The following is an 18,649-nucleotide window of genomic DNA, read 5'->3' on the forward strand; positions in this document are numbered from 1 at the left end:
AGATGGAACTCAGGCTGTAGAGGTGATAATGCTGAGGCTAAACCCCTGGGCCACCAGGGAGGCCCAGAGATGAGAATCTTGAAGAAAGTCTAGGATTTAATAGGCAGTGAGTTAAAGGACACCTCTGAAAACTAGGCCTTGGGAATGGAGGTGATCCCTTAGGCAGGTCATTCACATCTGGCTGTCTAATTAGCTCCTTCCAGAAGCCGTCTACTCCCAGGCAGCAGACTTTCCTTCCAAAAGAACAAATGCAGATGCTGTTCAAACCTCAGAGAAAGGGCCCCTTCAGCTGTTCATTCACCCAACAATCCTTGAACGTACACTGTGCAAGGACCCAGGACTCAGGCATGACAAGAAGAGAGGGATGGACATGGTTGAGAGCACAGTATTATCTCAGTGTTACCAGAGCTGAAGCCAAAGTGGAAATAAGACATTGCAGGAACCCAAAGGAGAGAAAGCTTGCCCTATTGTGCTGGTTGAAGGCAAAGTGGGCTTCCTGGAGGAGGTGACACGAGCACTGAACCTGTGAATCTTGATGAACCTTATTTTCCAGGCAGAGCCAGGGTGATGGATGAGACAAGAAGATAGTTGTTCTCTAGAGCTCTGTCCTCCACCATTGTTTTTTCTTATTTACTTGCATTCCACTATCTCATTAGTCTCCAGCCTTCAACTACGCCCTATAAATGTATAACTCCCCTGAGTTCTCTTTTAGCCAAAAAGTACCAGGGTAGTATCCCATTTCGCACTCATTTTCATCTGGATCCCTAAACCCCAAGTCCTGTCCAGCCTGGAGGAGAAATAATGATTTCTTAAGAAGGAGTTGGTGAGGAGAGGTCTGTTTCAAGGGGCACATGCCTCGGGGCCTTCTAGATGGGTGTTCTGTAGGAATGAGTTCTGCTTGGGGTTCCTTCTGGAGGCTTGGGGTGGGTGTACTTGGAGCTCTGGGTGGAGCTCACTGTCTGGGGCAGTGTTCTTCCATGGAACTTTGTGATGATGGAAATATTCACATCTGCAATAGCCCCGTGTGGCTTGTGAGCACTTGAAATGTGGCCAGGCAAACCGGGGAACTAAAATTTCAGTTTTATTCCATTTTAATGAATTTGAATGTAATGTCCATAGGCAGATTGGTTACCAGACTGGACAGCGTGGGTCTAGGGGCTTCCTGCACCTCCCTCCAGCCTCTGCAGAGGGCTCCCTGATTGTGAGCACCTGGAATGCCATGGGGTTCGCCTCTTGGTTGCCAAGTTTGGTCCTCAGATGCTCAGCCTTGTGTCCAGCTGCCACCTGCAGGATTTGGAGAGCAATGGACAGAAGTTGGCCTGACAGCTTATTCCTGGGTCTCCTGATTCTTTCTAATCTCCAACCCCAAGGTGCCTGACTGTAGAGAGAATGACTGGTGACATGTATGCTGGACACTGTCTCAGAACTCTTTGAGAGCCCTTTGTGGAGAAGCCCCAGGTTCCCACCTGCCATTCTTTTGAAGTCAGCATGTAGTAAGGGTCTGCCTGGGCCTCATTTTCATCAGGGGTCTGGGCTTGTTTTCAAATCATAAAAAAGCTGAACATTCTCAGAGAAGCTGGACTTTCCATGAGCGGCCCCTGCAGAGATTTTGGGGTTGGAGGTCATGGCTTACCTCTGGAGGATATGAACATCAGACCAAAAGGGAGTCTACCCTGAAGCCAGTGTATCTGAGTGCCTTTATCTATTTCAGCCTTTATAGAGGATAAGTCGTGTCTATCAGTAGCAATGCTTCTCACCCAGGTGCTCATGGCCCCTAGGGGAAGGTTCTAGATTTCTTGAGGGACAGCTCATGTGTGGTATAGACCTGCCCCTCTGCATATCCAGCTTTCGAGGCACATGAAACACATGCATGCAACTCCCCTACCACGAACTCCAGCACACACAAATGTAGGATTTAATATTTTAAAATACTGAGTGAACTCAAAATCAAGAAAAATTACTAACTGCTGGCAATAGAGTGGGAACTACTGCAGGCCCCCCATAGGGCCTGTGAACTACTACAGGTCTGAAGAACTATGATCTTAGGCTCCATGTAGGGACTGAAATTAAGCCTCATGGGACAATATAGAGATAGATTTGGTTTCTGTATAAGGAGCCAGGGACAAGACCCAGACAAGAAATTCCATGTTAAACAGGTAAAATATTAGGAACATGAACCTCCTACCTGTAGGAAGGTGGAGCACTCATTCATATTCTCCATCAGTATGGAAACCCCAAACTGAGAGACTAACTTAAAAAAATGTGTTTGACCTATGGTTCCAGTGGAGACCCTCTCAAAACTTCCCCATAGGGAGATGTCCTCAATCTCAGGTAATTGATTGCCTTCATGCTGAATAAGGACAAAAAAATATAAAATACATGAGAAAGTCAAGCACCATCCATCCATCCATCCATGCACCCATTCCAAAGTTTTCTCTGGATATCTACTGTGTACCAGAGCTAGAGAGATATGAGGGTCCAAAACAGACACAAATTCTGTATTGTTATAGCTCATATTCTGGTTGGTAGTGAGACAATAAATAACGTACATAGTAGCCCCAGTAATGATAAGAGTTAGAGAGAGAAGTAAAACAAGAAATAGGATTTTAGGAAATTGTGGATGCAGACGTTACAACTGAAAATATCTTCGTCAGGAAGAAAGTGGTAAGGAAGGGAGCCAAGTAGATATTTGGGGGATGCGTATTTCAGATAAAGCAAACAGCAAATGCAGATGCCCTGAGGCGGAAGCATGTGGGAAGTTTCAAAATATAATCCAGAGGCCAGTGTGGCTAAAGAGGAATAAACAAGAGGGAGATATTATAGAAGAAGAGGTGAAACCAGAGAGGTGAGCTAGATTATTTATTTTTTCTTTTCTTCTCGAAGATTTATTTATTTATGCATACAAGAGCTGGGGCACAGGGCAGAGATACAGGAGGTGAGAGGATTCAACTTAGACAGAGTGGGGAACAGAACAGGCAGACTGACTGAAATACACTGCTGAGGGGAGCAGCGGGCGAGTCAGGAGAGGTCTGCTGTGCCATGTGGGTAGCTCCATGGCTGGCCGGGAATCGAACTCATGCTGCAGAGGTCGTGGATTGCTTCACAGTGTGGTGCTTAACCCCTTGCACCACCAGGGAGACCCCCTAGATTATTTTTTTTGGCAGGTTTTATATGCCTTTGAAAATCACTGGTGTTAAGCAAAGCAATGACATAATCTGACTTGTGTTGAAACAAGGATTACTCCAGCATGTTTTTGGTCCTGATTAGTTGGAAGGAGGCAGTTGCTACTGACTCAGATGGGAAGACCAGGGCCTCCCTGGTGCAATCTGTGAAGCAATCCATAGCCACTGCAGCACGAGTTCGATCCCCAGCCAGGGAGCTACCCACATGGTGCAGCAGACCTCTCCTGTCTTGCCCCCTGCTCCCCTCAGCAGTGTATTTCAGTCAGTCTGCCTGTTCTGTTCCCCACTCTGTCTCTGGTGATCCTCTTACCTCCCCCACTAACACCTCTGGCCTGTATCCCAGTTCTTATATGCATAAATAAATCTTAAAAAAAAAGATGGGAAGACCAAAGTTAGACAAGAATTTGGGGGAGAGATAAGGAGTTCAGTTTTGTACACATCATGTGAAGATATTGAGTAGACAGTAGGATAAATGAGTTTAGGGTTAATAAAAGACATATATCTGGAGTTAGAAATTTGGAGGTCCTAAGCATGGAGTTAGTATTTGAAACCATGTGACTAGATGAGAACCCTAAGGACATGAATGAAATAGAGGATATTTAAAGATAGAGAATGGGGACATTTTCAACAGTATGGAGTGAGACTGTTCACATACCTACCAAGCATAACTTATAATGCAATTTGGAAAGTTGCTTAAAAAGAAAAAAATAGTATCTATAAAACAAGGTGCCAACATGAAATATGAGTAGGTAGATATAATCAAAAAGAAACATAAAGTGAAAAATATTCTTGAAATAAAAATCTCAGTGGGTATCTTCAACAGAGTAGACACCATTGAAAAGAGAATCAGGGGATGGGAAGATAGAACTAAAGAAATCCACCAAAGTGAGACACAGAAAGATAAAACTTCCTCAGATATTTCTTTAAAGTGCTGTCATGGGCAAGCTCCTTACCTTCCCAGCGGGGAATCATTGTCTCAAACAGTCAAGATTTTCAATCGTGGTCCAAAAATGGAAGAAAGCTGTTAACAGAAAGGAACAAGTAATTTATTTCTAGAAATGGAGAAAGATTTGGTGGCAGAATTGAAGCAGTGTGTGCCTGTCCCTGTTCAGATCACTTTGTAAGGATCAGGAGCAGTGAGTGGGAAGGGGATCTTGAGGGAGGGCCTGAGAGGCCAGGAGGTCCTTCTGTTGGTTCAGAGCAGCTTTTCCTTGTGTCCTCTGGAGTTCTTCCTGATTCTCTCCCTCTCCTTTTCAATAGCATTCTACCCCCAGTGTCTTCTCACTAATGATGTTATAGCTTCTCAGGGTATGGCTGGGCCTTTTCACCATTAATTCAGTTGCTCAGTAATTTTTATCAAGCAACTTTTTCCTGTCAGGCACACATGTGGTGAAAGTAGGGGGTATAGACATAGGTCAGACATGGAGCTAAGCAACTGACTTGGTACTAGACACATAGTCAGCTCATTTTCACACAGCGCGATGTCACCAAAGGGGTTATCACAGGTGCTGTAGGAGCAGTGCATTCTGTGACGTGAATAATGCCTCAGAAAACTGGTAGAATTAAATAAGAACAAGTGGTGGTGGCACCCAGGTAGTGGCAACAGCTGGATTCCAGGCATAGGGATATGCAAGTTTGATACATAAGGGAAACACTAAGTTGCAGCTTCAAGTGCAAGTGGGGGAGTGACTCTCCATATCCTTCAGGATAAAGCCTGAATTCCTTAGCTCTGCTTATGATGTCTTTCATGATCCAGCCCCAGCCTCATCCCTCATTACCTCCCTCACCCACTTTCTATTCTCCCACCAAAGATAATTACCCTGCAGTGGCTAGCACTGTACCTGGCTCAAAGTATCCAACATATGTTTGTTGAATGAAAAAGGGAAGGTAGAAAAAAAACACTGGAAAGGTAGGCAGTGCTGAGCCCTGGAAGGTTCTGCTTGTAGTGTCCAAACCCAGGTATGTGCACCTAGGAAAGACCACACCATCCCCGGGGTCTTGGATAGTGAATTCGAGTCAGAGAACTCTGTTTCTGGTTCTTCAACATTCAGGATTCTGTTGGAATGGACTTTGTGCTCTCTCTGTTCTGCTTCAACTGTATTGTGACTCTTTTAGGGCCAAGGGATGTCTAATGTCTCATTCACACTGTTGGACATCAATAGGTGTTAAATTAGGTCTGTTTATAGATATACGCCTGTTACATCTCTACAGAAAGGGAAAACATGAGACGAGATATAGAGAGGCCTTGTTTGACCATTAGAATAACCACAAAAGCTGAAGCCAGAAGTCAGTATCCACTGATGATTCAACCACTGCTTGGAAGACAACAGCAGACACAGTCGTCAGGGGCAGAAGAAAGGGGAATTACACTCCCATATCTGGCTGCACCAAACAGGCCCATGCACTCCTCAGCCTGTGGTGGAGGGCCTTTGGGCAGGAAAGAGTAGACTAGGTTTCCCCTATTACTTGTTATCCAGATTGAGAGCAGGGTATCTGAAGCAGAAGGACAGGTGTGTGTTTCTCTGTGCATTTGTTTGCAAGTTCCACTGCAGAGAAGCAAGATTCTTCGCTTAGAATGGTTTTCTAAAAAATTGTGAGATGGGGGTGGAAAGCCCTCAGAACTCCAGAAAGGAGAGGAACACATCAATGGCACTGTCAATCACTCAGCATCCACTAAGTAATTACTATAAACTAGGAGCCGCATTCAGCTGGGAGACACACATGACATGTGAACACATGAAGGACAAGATCAACACATCTGAAGGCAAATATGAAACAATTAAGAGTGAAGTACTTACTAACAATCTCCACAATGAAGGATAGCAGAGTGGCTGAAAGCATTCACTTAGGCAAAAGTGAGCTTGTTCGAAACTGAACTCCACCACATATATAATTACAAAGCAGTTATTTCACCTGTAAGCCTTGTTTTTCTCATCTGTAAAATAAGAATAACATCTACTCTATTTTATAGTTGTGAGGATTACATGGAATAACTGATGAATTTAATATGGTATTCAGAAGTCCTGGCTCAACAATTAAGGCTGTGTACGTTGATACGTTGACTCTATCACTTCCCAGCTGTGGCCTCAGCCAAGTTACTCAATCATGGTCTGTTTGCCCATTTTTTAAAGATTTATTTATTTATGCATACAAGAATGGGGTTATAGGCCAGAGGTGTGTTGGGGGGACAAGAGGACTCACCAGAGACAGGTGGGGAACAGAACAGGCAGATTGACTGAAACACACTGCTGAGAGGGGCAGCGGGCGAGACAGGAGAGGTCTGCTGCGCCATGTGGGTTTCTCCTTGGCTGGCCGGGGATTGAACTCATGCTGCAGAGGCTGTGGAATGCTTCATAGTGCAGTACTTAATCCCTTGCACCACCAGGGAGGCCCTGCTTCTTGTATCTTTATTCATAATCTCCAAAGGCTAGAAGCATTTAGTGTCCTCCAACAGGCAGAAAAACGATGGGGTTCTATTCAGCAATTGAGTAACAAACTACTGATTCATGCAGCCACAAGCATGAACCTCCAGTGCATTATGTTAAATGAAGTCAGACTCAAAGGCCATATACAACAGAGGTCATTCATAGGACATCATGGGAAAGGACAAACTGTAGGGCTGGTGAACAGCTGAGTGTTAAGGGTGTTGTGTTGACTTAAAGGGTCAGCATGAAAGCTTCTTGGGGGTGATGGAGGTTTTGTACCTTGTTATAGCATCTGTGTGGCTCTATGCATGTCAGCTCTCACAGAACAGTACATCAAAGGGGGAATTTCATTGTAAATTAAAAAAAAAAAAATGCCCCAAACCAGTTTATTTTTTATTTCAGGGAAAACTAAATGCCAAATTGTGGAGAGGTGGGGAAGCAAGGAATACAGGGCACGAATTTATCAGGATCCCCTAATGAGTGAAGGCTAACTTTATTCAGCAAGAGATGAGCTTGTTCTCAGAAATACATCTGATAAAAGTTGTCCGGAATTACTCTAGCTGTGCGAAGGACACTGAGAGCTCGCAGGTAAGTCCGACTGCTCGCCTGCTTGAAGAAACAACATCGCCTGTGCTGGAACCAAATGCTCCAAGTTCAGAGATCCAGTACTTGACACGACTGGTGTCTGGCAGTGTTCTAGGAGCGTCTGCAGACATCCTGTCTTCTGTGGGCCCCCAAGTGAGTGCTCAACTTTATATTGGTCTGATTCTCACCAAGGTTCCCCACGAAGCTTACCTGCACAGCTCTGGATGGGTGCTCACCGGAGGGGACGTGACTCTGTGGCCAGGTTGTTCCTCCTTTTCTGCGAAGGTCAGTTACATCCCAAGCGCTGATCCTCTGCTGAGTGTGCATATTTCCCAGTGAAATGCACCACACTAATGTGCTCATCAACCATAAAACCTAGTGATGGACGGTCTCTCCCCTCACCTTGCTGGTGCGGAGAGAGGTGAAGGCAATCTAAGGCCTGAGATGGTCGGCCCCAGGGTTACAGCCAGGCATCAGAACTGTCCACAGGAGCCCGGCTCCAGAGAAAAACCACACGCCAGACCTATTTTGCTTATAAACAACTTTTATTTTTGTTCTCAGTATGTGCCCTTGAAGATTCCCAAATGTCTGGAGTCTCTGATTCTCCTGGGACCAGAGGTAAAAGCATTGAACGGAGTTGCCCCACACCTTGGCTCATCACTCTCGCAGGAGCTCAGTCTGAAGGCCTCAGAGAGGGAGTTGAGACTCACACCTTATTCCAAGGTGGGTAACACAGTGAACAAAGAATTAGTAAGACACAGACTCAGTCTGTAGAGGGCTTCAAATATACATATTCTATATATAAACCTGTTATATAGGATTTCAACGTATTGGTTTCCTTGTGATTTGTAACTAAAGTACAAACGATATAGATGTTGTACACTGCTGGTGTCCCCTTCTTAGCCCCCCTCCCTCCCCAACATAAATAACGTTACAAAGGTCAGGTGATCCTAAGAGTTTTGTTGTTGTAAATGTTTTGTTTTGAAAGTCATTTCCCCTTCCTCCCCTGCAAACTACCTCTGAGAGCTTGTAACACAGCAGCATGGGACGGACAAGACAGCACGGGGATCTAACGGCGCGAGCACGGAACGTTGCTTCTCACTGACTGGCACCAGATGGGCTTTTGCATTTCCACTGACAACAGAGGCTACGACAGGAAGCAGAGAATGTGCAATGCAGTTTCTGCCTCCGCTGGAGGAGGAGGCTGGCAGGACCACTGAGAAAAGCCCTAAAGGCATCGAGGTTTGGAGACAGAGCACAGCTCCAGAAATGTCTTGGCTCAGTATTTACACAGTATCTTTAAGCTGCATTTTCCTCTTAAGGAATCTGTGTTTCTGAGGTTGGCTGGGGGAAAGAAGGAACTTAAAAACAGAAACAAACCAATTCCCACATATGTAAAAGTCCTGTTAAAAGTCTTACTCAGTTATTTTCACACACATCATTAAAAATAGATACTGACAATGATTGGTTTCTTTTCTTATTCCTTTTTAAAGGGTGGGGGGGGAGGGAGAGAGGAAAGGAGAGAGGAAAGAAGAGGGGGAGCCACAGGCGAGGCGTGCACTAAGGAGAACGCCGAGCCTTCTTCAGCATTAAGTGACACTGGATGGTCTGGATTCGGTTCTTGGCCGGGACAAACTCGGGCTGCAGCTTCAGGGTTGATTCATACCACACCAGAGCTTTTTCAAACTCTTCCTGTGAGGGGCAAAGGGACAAAGACGAGAGGGACCGCATCACCAGGCTGAACATGCCCTGTCCTTTTCTCTTGAGAAGTTCCTCTGTGCTAATGACAATACTGCGGTATTTTTCTCAATGGATCTGAATCTGAGGAAAAGCCTGAGGTCTGGGAGGAAACAGCTGCTGAGATCCCCCAGGTACAACATCACAGAGGCAAGAGGGAGATCAAATTTACCCAAGATCTGCCCAACAACAGGAGTAACTGTGGTGACAACGGTAAGCACTACTGTTACTGCGTACCTGCTGGACGCAGGGCACCATGCTGACTGAGATGAACTTCGCCATTCAACCCTCACAGAAACCACCAGAACTATGCCTGGCACATGTTCATTATGCAGCTGCATGAACTTTCTACCATAGATGGAAAGATGGATGTCAAATCGGCTATCTCACTCAGACCTGCAAATTTTGAAACAGATCTGTGTTCTCGCCAACATTTAAACATAAAGTATATGGTTTGAAAATGGTCACTGCCACAGTGAAGGTGCTGACCTTTTAGACTAATACTCTCAAAGAGTGCAAACCACTGGTTAAACGATTCCTTCTAGCCAAATGAGGGGTAGACGTCCTCATTCACAGTAGCAAATTTCACATTTGCTGGGGATGAAAACAGAGTCTTCAAGTTTAAGAAGCAGAAAGGGGAAATCTGCGTACTCAGCAATGCCTGCCTGGCCAAATTACCCTTCCTGCCTTTGAAATTGAGGATGACACAGAAAACTCACAGCCTGAGGCTGCTTATTCTATCAACCTTTATTGAAGGGTGCCTTGGGAAGAGCCCTATGAGGGACACCCAGCTTCAGATCAAAGTGGATGGTGTGATTCTCATGTTAAATTCAGCTATGACAGCTTCTGGGAGGGCCCTGGGGAGTCTAAATTCTTAAGTCAGTCCTTGTTTCTGACCAGAATGAGGGTGTGGATGATGATTTTGCAGTTTTCTCTGTAAATAGTATTCCATCAAATTGGCAGCATTTCATCATCTGTTAAGTGCTTGGTGAGCACCTACTATGTACCAAATGTGTGGTGTGCTGGGAGTAGGGACATGGAGGAGTCTTTTGCCTAAGGAACTTATTCTAGGGGGAGAGACAAACACTTAAACAAAAAATTGTCAAAACAAGGTGAAAATACAGCATGAGAAATCGGCACAGCACTAGGAAGGCGATGACAGCTCCCGGCCAGCGTGGCAGTGAGCATGAATGCGTGTGCGTGCATGTAGGGCATTAGGTGGGCTTCTGTCCAGGTTATGTCTCCAGAAACTTGTGGGTCAATCTGACTCTACGTTTACATGTTTAAAGTCATGGTGAGGAACTACAGAGTTGTAAATACATGCATTAGAGAAATCTCATGCATTAGAGAAACTCACAAACCCCCATATCCATAGACTCCATCTTTGGGGGAACTCGTGATTTTAGATGCAAGACTTACAGAGAACTGGAGGGCACTGACACTGATGTCAAAGAAGTTTGACATCAATGATGATGAACTGCTAAGAGAAAGAGCTGAGGTGGTATGCCCTGCCCCTGTGCCAGCCTCACCATCGCCACGTAAACGTTGCCCAGGGTGAAGTGGTTCACAGCAAAGTGGGGCGCGATCTCCACGGCCATGGTGGCCACGATGACAGCGTCGTTCCAGAGCTTGGCGTTGTGCAAGATGTTGGCCAGGCTAATCAAAGGCACGTCCTGGGAGAGGAAAGGAGAATGGTGAGGAGGGAAGAACACTGGATTTGGAGCTTGTACCAGAATATTAATCAACACAGTACTTCTTTCATTGAGAAAGTCTTGCCTCATACAACGAGACAAAAATGTCAGCTGAGTAAAGCCTCTGCTGAGACCGTTGGTTTACATACTGGCGCAAGCTCCTTGTCCCACTGCGGGCCGGTGGTACTTTGTGGACTGACAACCATCCACAAACCACTTTGAGTCACAGGGCGGAAGTATTTTCTGCAAGGTCTCCTGTATCATGGGAAGCAGGGGCAGGAAAAGTTCAGCCCACAGGCCCAATCCAGCCTGCCACCAGTTTTTGTAACTTTTTTCTGGAATACAAGCATTGCCCTGCCTCGATGTACTTGTGTGCTGCTTTCATGCTGCCGTGGCAGAATTGAGTGGGTGCGACAGAGGCTGTTTGGCCTGCAGGGCCTAAGTTTCTTACTAACCGGCCCTTTAGGGAAAAAGTTCTCTGACTTCTGAGTTAGAGCCTTGGTCATTCCCTATTGTTTAGCAGTACAGACCACAGAATGATGGGTTGAACTTGTAGTGACATTATTAGTATCATAAATATTTATTCCCTTTAAATGTATCCCCTGAGCAAACTCTGTCTGTTATATTGCATTGGGAGATACAGAAGAAGAAGGGAAAAAAGGACCCATCTTTGTCCTTCTGGACACCCGGGAAGGGCATACCATTCCCTGAAGCCAGAGAGGTTCAGTAACTCACCTAAGGATCCTAACACTAGGAAGAGGCAAAGCTGTGTTTAGAGCTTCCCCGCCAGTGCAGATACTGGCCTTATGAACAGAGGAGACATAAGCCACATCTTTAGGTAGGGTGAGATCTGGAGCTTAACGCAGAACTTAGCACAGAGAGGTATGAATGTGCTGTTTAAAAGTTGGATATTCTCAGTCATCATAACAGTAAGTGGCTTTTTTGGGAAAGACTGATGCTACACAGGGTCAGCTGGTTTTCATTTCTGTGTGTGGAAAAAGTGGAGTCAGACAAAGATCTGGACGGGACAACTTACATGCAGACGGGGAAATATGCTTGTTTCCATGCCTGGAAGCAAGTGTAAGTCAGGAGTATCACTAAAGAGTCTAATGGGCCTCCAGGCCTGGGTGTGGGGGTGGGGGCGATGGTCCACGCAGGCCACGGTGTGCTGGCCCCTGGGTGGCTCCGATAGAGCAGGAGGGATACTAGACAATGTGACATCTGAGAGGGGTTCTGAAGATGCCTTCCCTGCTTGGTGAGGCAGAGGAGGCTCGAGAGTGGGTGAGGTTCACAGGCCTGGAGTGAAATTATAGCGGGGTCATGGGTTCTTCCATTCCCAGCCTCCTGCCACTTTCTCACTGGCTGTCCATGGAGAAGTCTAGTCGGAGAAGTCCAGTTGAAACCTCAGAATAAAACACGGGGCTACGGAAAGGACGAAGATACAGAGATGTGCACCTCTAGTCCCGCTCACCTTCATCTGATGCGGCGCATAGTGCAGGGCCTGGCGCAGGCAGTCGATGGCCTTCTTCCCTTGGCCTTTCACCCTCCAGTAGAGGGCAGCCATGCTGGAGAGGACCCAGGACGTCTGGTTCTGCAAAGGAACCGGCCAGTTAAGGCTGAGGTCTCTTAAATGACGTACCAATTTACTGCCACGACTAAGAGTTCTAACACGAGTTAACCATCACTTACTCCTCTATTTACTAGGTGCTGGCACTTTGCTCCCTGATGACCATCTTCTCCCAGGGCCTAATAACAGCACTGAGAGCCTGACGCTACCATTACTGCCTCTGACAGATGAGAAAGCTATGATGATTCAGAGAGGTCGAGTCCATTCAACAACTACTAAATAGCAGAACAGTATTTGGTGTCCACGTTCAATTTAAACTTAACTTCTCAAACAGTAATTCATTCACGTTTCAAAAAAGCAGAAAGTACACAAAGTCATACAGTGAAAAGCCTCCTTCCCACCCTTGTTTCTACTTTATAGAAGTAAATACGAGCTTTAGTTTATGGAACTTTCTAGATTTTATCCTTTATACAAGCAAATACAAATGCAGACTTATACTCCCACCCCCTTTTTATATGTGCTAACCCTATTATTTATACAAGAGGTAACATTCACATGCATTTTGTTATTTTCACTAAGCAATACACCACAGGGCTTTCCTACTCAGTGCCTGGCTTTTTGGGAAAGTCTCATTCTTTTATTATCAGCAGCACAGTATTTCATTGTTTATTTTACTAGATCCTTATTAATAAATACTCTGTTCTCCAAGTTTTTACTAATAGGTTGTTGGAAAAGTCATGATGCATTTTTGCTTGAAAAACATAAAAAAAATTTACATTATGACTTCCTACAACCCAGTATTACATACAATGCTGCAAACATAATCTTGTGTGGTGTAACTGTGCATATGTGCAAGTGTATTGGTGGACTTGTTATGTCAAGGGGATACATACGAGTCATCTCATAGATACCACCACACTGCTCTTCAATTTAATCTCCTACCAGGAATATAGGAAGTGTCTCTATTTCCTTACAGTCTCAACAGAATTTGAGACTACTATTAAACTACTGAACCTTTTCCAATTTGATAGGTGAAAAATGAGTGAAGTTGATCATCCTCTCATGTTTAACAGTCTTCTGTATTTCTTTACTGTGATGTATCTGCTTTTTTGTTTTTTTCTAGAAGGTCTTTATCTCATTTATTTGAAAAAAACCTGTTTATTAGGGAGATGAGCCCCTTGCTTGTGATATAAATTATAAATACATTTCCCCAGTTTTCTGAAGTCTGCCTTTGGAAGTAGGGTGTTTTGTGTGATATACAAAGTTTTGATTTTACAGTTTGTTTTATTAATTTATTTCTTGATTATCAGTTCCGCAAGGTTATCAAGAAATTTTACTGTTTTTATCTCCAGAACTTTTATAGTTACATTTTTCATATTTCAATCTTTGATTCATTTGAAATTTAACTTGGTGTACAGAAAAAGGTAGGGTCCCAACTATTTTTTTTCCAGATGGCTACTAAATTGTCCCAATGGTTAATGAATAGCTCATCTTCCCCTTACACCAAGAGGCTATCTTTACCTTATACAAAATTCTAGTATCTGATTTAAGGCTACTTTTAGATTGTTCTATTTCATTTGAAACATTTGATAGATGATTTCTAGGCATTATGGATGAGGCAATCAGAAAACGTTGCCTACTTCCTAGTATTTCTATCTTCCAACCTAATTTTTTCGGTTATTTTACCCTTAGATCATCAGGCCATCGGGTATCTTTATCCTGTTTTGTCACCATGTCTCCTACCTTTATTTCATGCAGGTTCTATAGTTAAACACAACCACTGGTCACTGACATTACTTCTGAACTGTGCTGTCTCCAGATTCATGTTGAAGTCCCTACTTTTTGTATCTCAGAATGTGACCTTTTTGCAGATAAGGTCTTTAAGGAGTGATTAAATTAAATGAGGGCATTATGTGGGGTCCTAAAGCAAGGTGACTGGATTTATACAAAGGGTTTAGAGAATAGTTAGAGGAATATCAGGCCCATGTACACACGTGAAGAGGCAGCAAGAGGCCACAGTCTGCAAGTCAAGGACAGAAGCCTCAGAAGAAACCAACCTGCCAGCACCTGGAACACAGACATACTTCCAGAAGTGTGAGAAAATAAATTTCTATTGTTTAAGATACCCAGTCTGTGGGATTTTATGGCAACCTTAGCAAACCGATAGAATCATGTTTAAAACTTTGTTTGCAGCCTTCAGACCGAAAGTAAAGAACATCCAGCTGGAATGACACCCCTGGCTCATTCTTTCTTCCCTTGAAAACTGTGCTGGCACTGCCTACTGCCTCCAGTGTGTGGATGGCTGCTGCAGGCAAAGCTGAAGCTAGCCTGAATTATTCTCCCCTCCAGTGACTTGAATCTTTTGATTGGCTTCCCAAAAGTATTCCTATTTTTTAAAAATTAAATTATCTTTATTACTTGATATATTAGTATTTAATATACAAAATAATATATTTATGTAATTATACATGATATGTAACTCTATAAAACATACACATGCTATAAAGCGTAAAAGAATAAATTTTTCAGAAACAACTGTACTTCTCCAATCAAAAGGCCTTTGGACACCTTAACTCTGATCATCCCACTCTCAAATGTACATTCTCTTTTATGCAGTCTTTCAGTTTAGTCATTTCCTCTAAAATCCCACAAACTATTATTTTCTGCAAACAATGTTTGGGTTTGCACGCCTCTTTATTGTCCTGTTGGCTTGGCAACTCATTTTTGGTCTCAGACAACCTTCTGAGGCCATCAAAGGAAAAGCTCCTTTAGGGTGAGGCTCTTGGTAGGAAACTTTTTCTAGCTCTTTCTCCTTCCAGTTCTGTGTCTTGGGGGCCCAGTACACTCTCAACACCGCGATGTGACTTTAACAGTTGCTATGAAGTAGGCTTTCATTCCAGCCATCATTCCTCTGTAGGAGATCTGTCTTCTCTATCCTGACAAGGGCAGAGATTTTTGTCTACATTTTTCTTCACTGGTTTGTCTCAAGCACTTAGACAATATTCAGCAAACTGTAGGTCATTACTGCGTCTCTGAATGAATGGATGGCTGTTCTGAATTTATTAAGCTATTGTCTGTCAGGTGCAAATCCAAAATTCTGTCGTCTGCTTTGTGATCCTATGCTTGGAACTCCTTGGTGAGCAGCCTTCTTGTTAGGGTCTGCAAAGCTGTGCACCAGGAGATGGCAAGGGAAGGCAGAGAAGGGCTCTTTCCCTCCCTTACATATTGCTCCCATCGATGTCATTCTGCTCTGGCTGCACTGGCGGCTCCAGTTCCTACCAGCACTCCTCTGAAAACCTCAATATCTAGCCTTCTTCTCTCATTCCAGGGGAGGGGAGCTCTTTCCCACCATTGGCATCGCTGGTTGACCTCAGCCCTCCCCAACCATGTAATCAATTCCCAAAATTAAATTTGCTCTTCTGAAATACCCAATGTTTCCCATCCCCAAAAGTATCCTACCTGAAAAAATGCTTTTAGAATTATGTCTTTGTTTTCATAATTTTACTCTAAGTATCTAGATGTGAATATTTTTCTTTCAAAAATTTAATTCGTGTTTTCAAAGCCAACGTCCAGAAACAGTATGGAAAAAATCTGTTCATGACTCAGTTTTACAGAAGTTCCTAATGGAGTGTGAATATTTATTTTGATGTATCCATCACTTATTAATGATGAGGTGGTTAAACTGATGGAATTAAAAAAGTACTTTTTCAGACAAAAACATCTCATTCTGAATCTGCTGCCTGAAGTGGAGCCAGTGGTCACAACACTGTCACTGGCTATGAATCACCCCGTCCCTCTCCAGGGGGCACGCTGGTCTTCCCATTAGGTCATGGAGGGTCCTCAGATTTGGCACCATCTTGGATTTCTCTGTATTTATCCTGCTCGGGATACAGGGTGATTTCTGAAGTTTGCTAGCTTGTCTCTGTAATGTTCCAGGTTATTTTTAATACAAATCTTGCAACTGACTGGCTGTGAATTATGTCTAATCTAACTTATCCACTAAGTATTTGAACGTAAGCGTATTTTTTTATATAAAATGTGTCTATTTTTTAATTTACTCATTTCTGATATTTCATTTGCTCACTCTGAGATCAACTCTTTTAAATATTTTATAATGAAAAATTTCAAGCAGTGTAATAACCGCCCATGTGCTCACCACCCAACAACTTCACTATCAACTCATGGCCAATTCCATTTTATCTAACCTTCTGCCATATTAATTCAAGGCAAATCCCAGATTTCCTCTCATTTCACCACTAAATTTATCAGCGTTTTATCTCTAAAAGATAAAAATTCACATTTAAAACTTAAGTTTAGTAAATTATTCCTTACATATTGAAAAATCTTTAAAAATCTTTAGTATTTGATTATTCAGCTGGTTTTCTTCTTTTTTCCAATGGTCTTATTAAAAGTTTGCTTTGCTTTTATAATTTGAATCAAAATCTAACAAAGTCCTTTCACTGCAACTGGTTGATGTATTCCTTAAGTATCTTTTGATCTCTAGATTCTCTCTTCATCTAAATTTTAAAATTAATTTTTGTAGAAGAAATATGGTTATATATGCAGGTTTCTGTTGACTGGACCCTGCTGATAGTATCTTCAGGGAACCATTTAACTTGCTCCTTTGGTCTCTCTATTGCCCAGAAGTGATAGTTAAGGCTTGACTGAATTCAGAGTTGACTTGCTCTGGGAGTAAGGGGTGGGGGGGTAGGCAAAACTATTTGAGAGCCACACTGTGTGTCTATGATGTTAGCAGCCAGTAAGCTAGTAGTGACCACTGTTAATGGGCTAGGGGCTGCACAGAGGAATATTTTATCACTCCTAGTTTATTAGCTGGAATACCCCTAAGCAAAGAGACCTTCCCTCGTCAGTTATTTGCTTACCCCAAAGTACAGTTCATTTACAAAGAAAGAATTCATGCTTTCCCTTTCTAATTATTTACATTACAAAAAGACAAGCTGTTCTCATACATCCTCCAGGACAAAATCTTCAAAGTGAATTCAGGAATTCGACATATATGTAGTTTAATATATGGGATATGTTTCATTTGTTGCAGTTGTTTTATTGCTTTTTGTTGCTCAAACTGTGCCATCTTTGGCCATTGGGAGTGCATTCCAGTTAAATCAGAGTCCTTTGAACACAGCCTATGCTGTCCTTTGGAATTTCCTTGCTTTTCCAGGCTTGCTAAGAGCTGTTTCTCCAAGAAATTCTGGTTCCTTTTAGTGGAAAATGGCATCTAGAGATCATAATGTGTGCACTAAGGGTGCTTGTTAGTATGAAGCCAATCATTAATTATAGCTTTTCAGTAAATACAGCTAGGAAATGTGTAAATATACTGATAAAATATATAAAAAATTCTTACTAATATTTACAGTTCAAGACTACAGATGTCAACTAACAATATTCTCACATTTCTATGTCCTTTCACCCCATCCAAAATAAGTTGTCAATATTCCCATCAAAATAATGTATTTTTAAATACATATACCTGCAATCTTAGAACAGTATCAATATTATTAACAATAGTACTATTGAAAACATATAAGGTTTTCTTTGTTCTTAGGATTAATCCCATCAGGGATACACACACACACACACACACACACACAAAATGTCGTGAAGTCACGTGGAACAGTTCCTCTTGATGTGCTTATACCAACATTGAATACACAAACTCATTTAACTAGGAATCTCCTAATTTTTTGTAATTATGCTAAAATTTGGTTTCAAAGTAAAACTGAAAAAAAAAAATGTTGATTCAAGGAAATGTGATTCCCTTCCTGTCTCTGCCATTCTATTTCCTTCTTTTCCTTCCCTCTATGGAAACCATTTAAAAATATTTAACGTCAGTCTTCCATTTTAAAAATGTTTGTTTCTCTCTACATATTCTCTCAACCTTGTATTTTAAGAATGGATAAATAATGCAATTTCCCCATCACTTTGTCTTTCTTCACTTTCTATATCCTGGAGACTACTCAAAGAAGTTTACGGAGATGGTTCTCAATCTTTTTGACAGCTGCAGAAGTTTCCATTGTGTGATGTTCAACACAATGAATGTCTTCCACTCCCAATTTGGTTTGTTTCCAACCTGTTACTACAATCAGGCTACAGCAGACAGTCCCATCCATAGGTAGGTTTATAGTACCTTTTTGCCAGTGTGTCTTTAGGAAAGATACCTAAAAGTAGGATTGCTGGCTACATGGGTAAAGATTGTTTAATTTTTCTAGATGTGTGCAATTTCCTCCCTACGGAGATAATTTCGTTTTGCATTTTCACCAGCAAAGTATGACAATGCCTGCCCCCGGCTTCACCAAGAGTATCCTATTGAACGTCGGGATTTTTGCCAATGTGATGGGCAAGAAATAGCTCAGTGTACTATTAATTTGTTCTTTTTCTAACTTTTTGAGGTAAAGGCACAGACCACTGATTTTTGTTTTTCCTTTAACTACTATGTCTATTTAG

The 18,649-nt window shown here is 42.8% G+C and overlaps 1 protein-coding gene and 1 long non-coding RNA gene across 4 annotated transcripts in view; both read right to left on the bottom strand.

The window, feature by feature from the left end:
- Positions 1-1,094: 1,094 nt before the first annotated feature.
- On the bottom strand, positions 1,095-4,688 carry LOC119255349 (uncharacterized). 2 transcript variants are annotated; one of them, XR_008553454.1, is made up of 5 exons: positions 4,623-4,688; positions 4,136-4,203; positions 2,186-2,350; positions 1,467-1,598; positions 1,095-1,284 (listed from the first exon to the last, which is right to left on the bottom strand). It is a non-coding gene; the product is annotated as an uncharacterized LOC119255349 (long non-coding RNA). The 2 variants fall into 2 exon arrangements; XR_005127446.2 differs by having other exon boundaries at positions 4,136-4,688.
- A 3,030-nt stretch (positions 4,689-7,718) lies between these two features.
- Positions 7,719-18,649, bottom strand: part of TTC17 (tetratricopeptide repeat domain 17) — an 89,114-nt gene continuing 78,183 nt past the window's right edge. For both annotated transcript variants that reach the window (XM_037522433.2, XM_037522432.2), the window contains 3 exons: positions 12,092-12,211; positions 10,459-10,602; positions 7,719-8,884 (listed from right to left, as the gene is read on the bottom strand). In XM_037522433.2, coding sequence (XP_037378330.1) covers positions 8,753-8,884; positions 10,459-10,602; positions 12,092-12,211 — 396 coding nt within the window. In that variant the 3' untranslated portion in view covers positions 7,719-8,752. The remainder of the gene's footprint in view (positions 8,885-10,458; positions 10,603-12,091; positions 12,212-18,649) is intronic.

The sequence above is a fragment of the Talpa occidentalis genome, unplaced genomic scaffold (assembly GCF_014898055.3).
Source record: "Talpa occidentalis isolate TD23 unplaced genomic scaffold, MPIMG_talOcc4v2.1 talOcc4.3, whole genome shotgun sequence".
Classification (NCBI taxonomy): domain Eukaryota; kingdom Metazoa; phylum Chordata; class Mammalia; order Eulipotyphla; family Talpidae; genus Talpa; species Talpa occidentalis.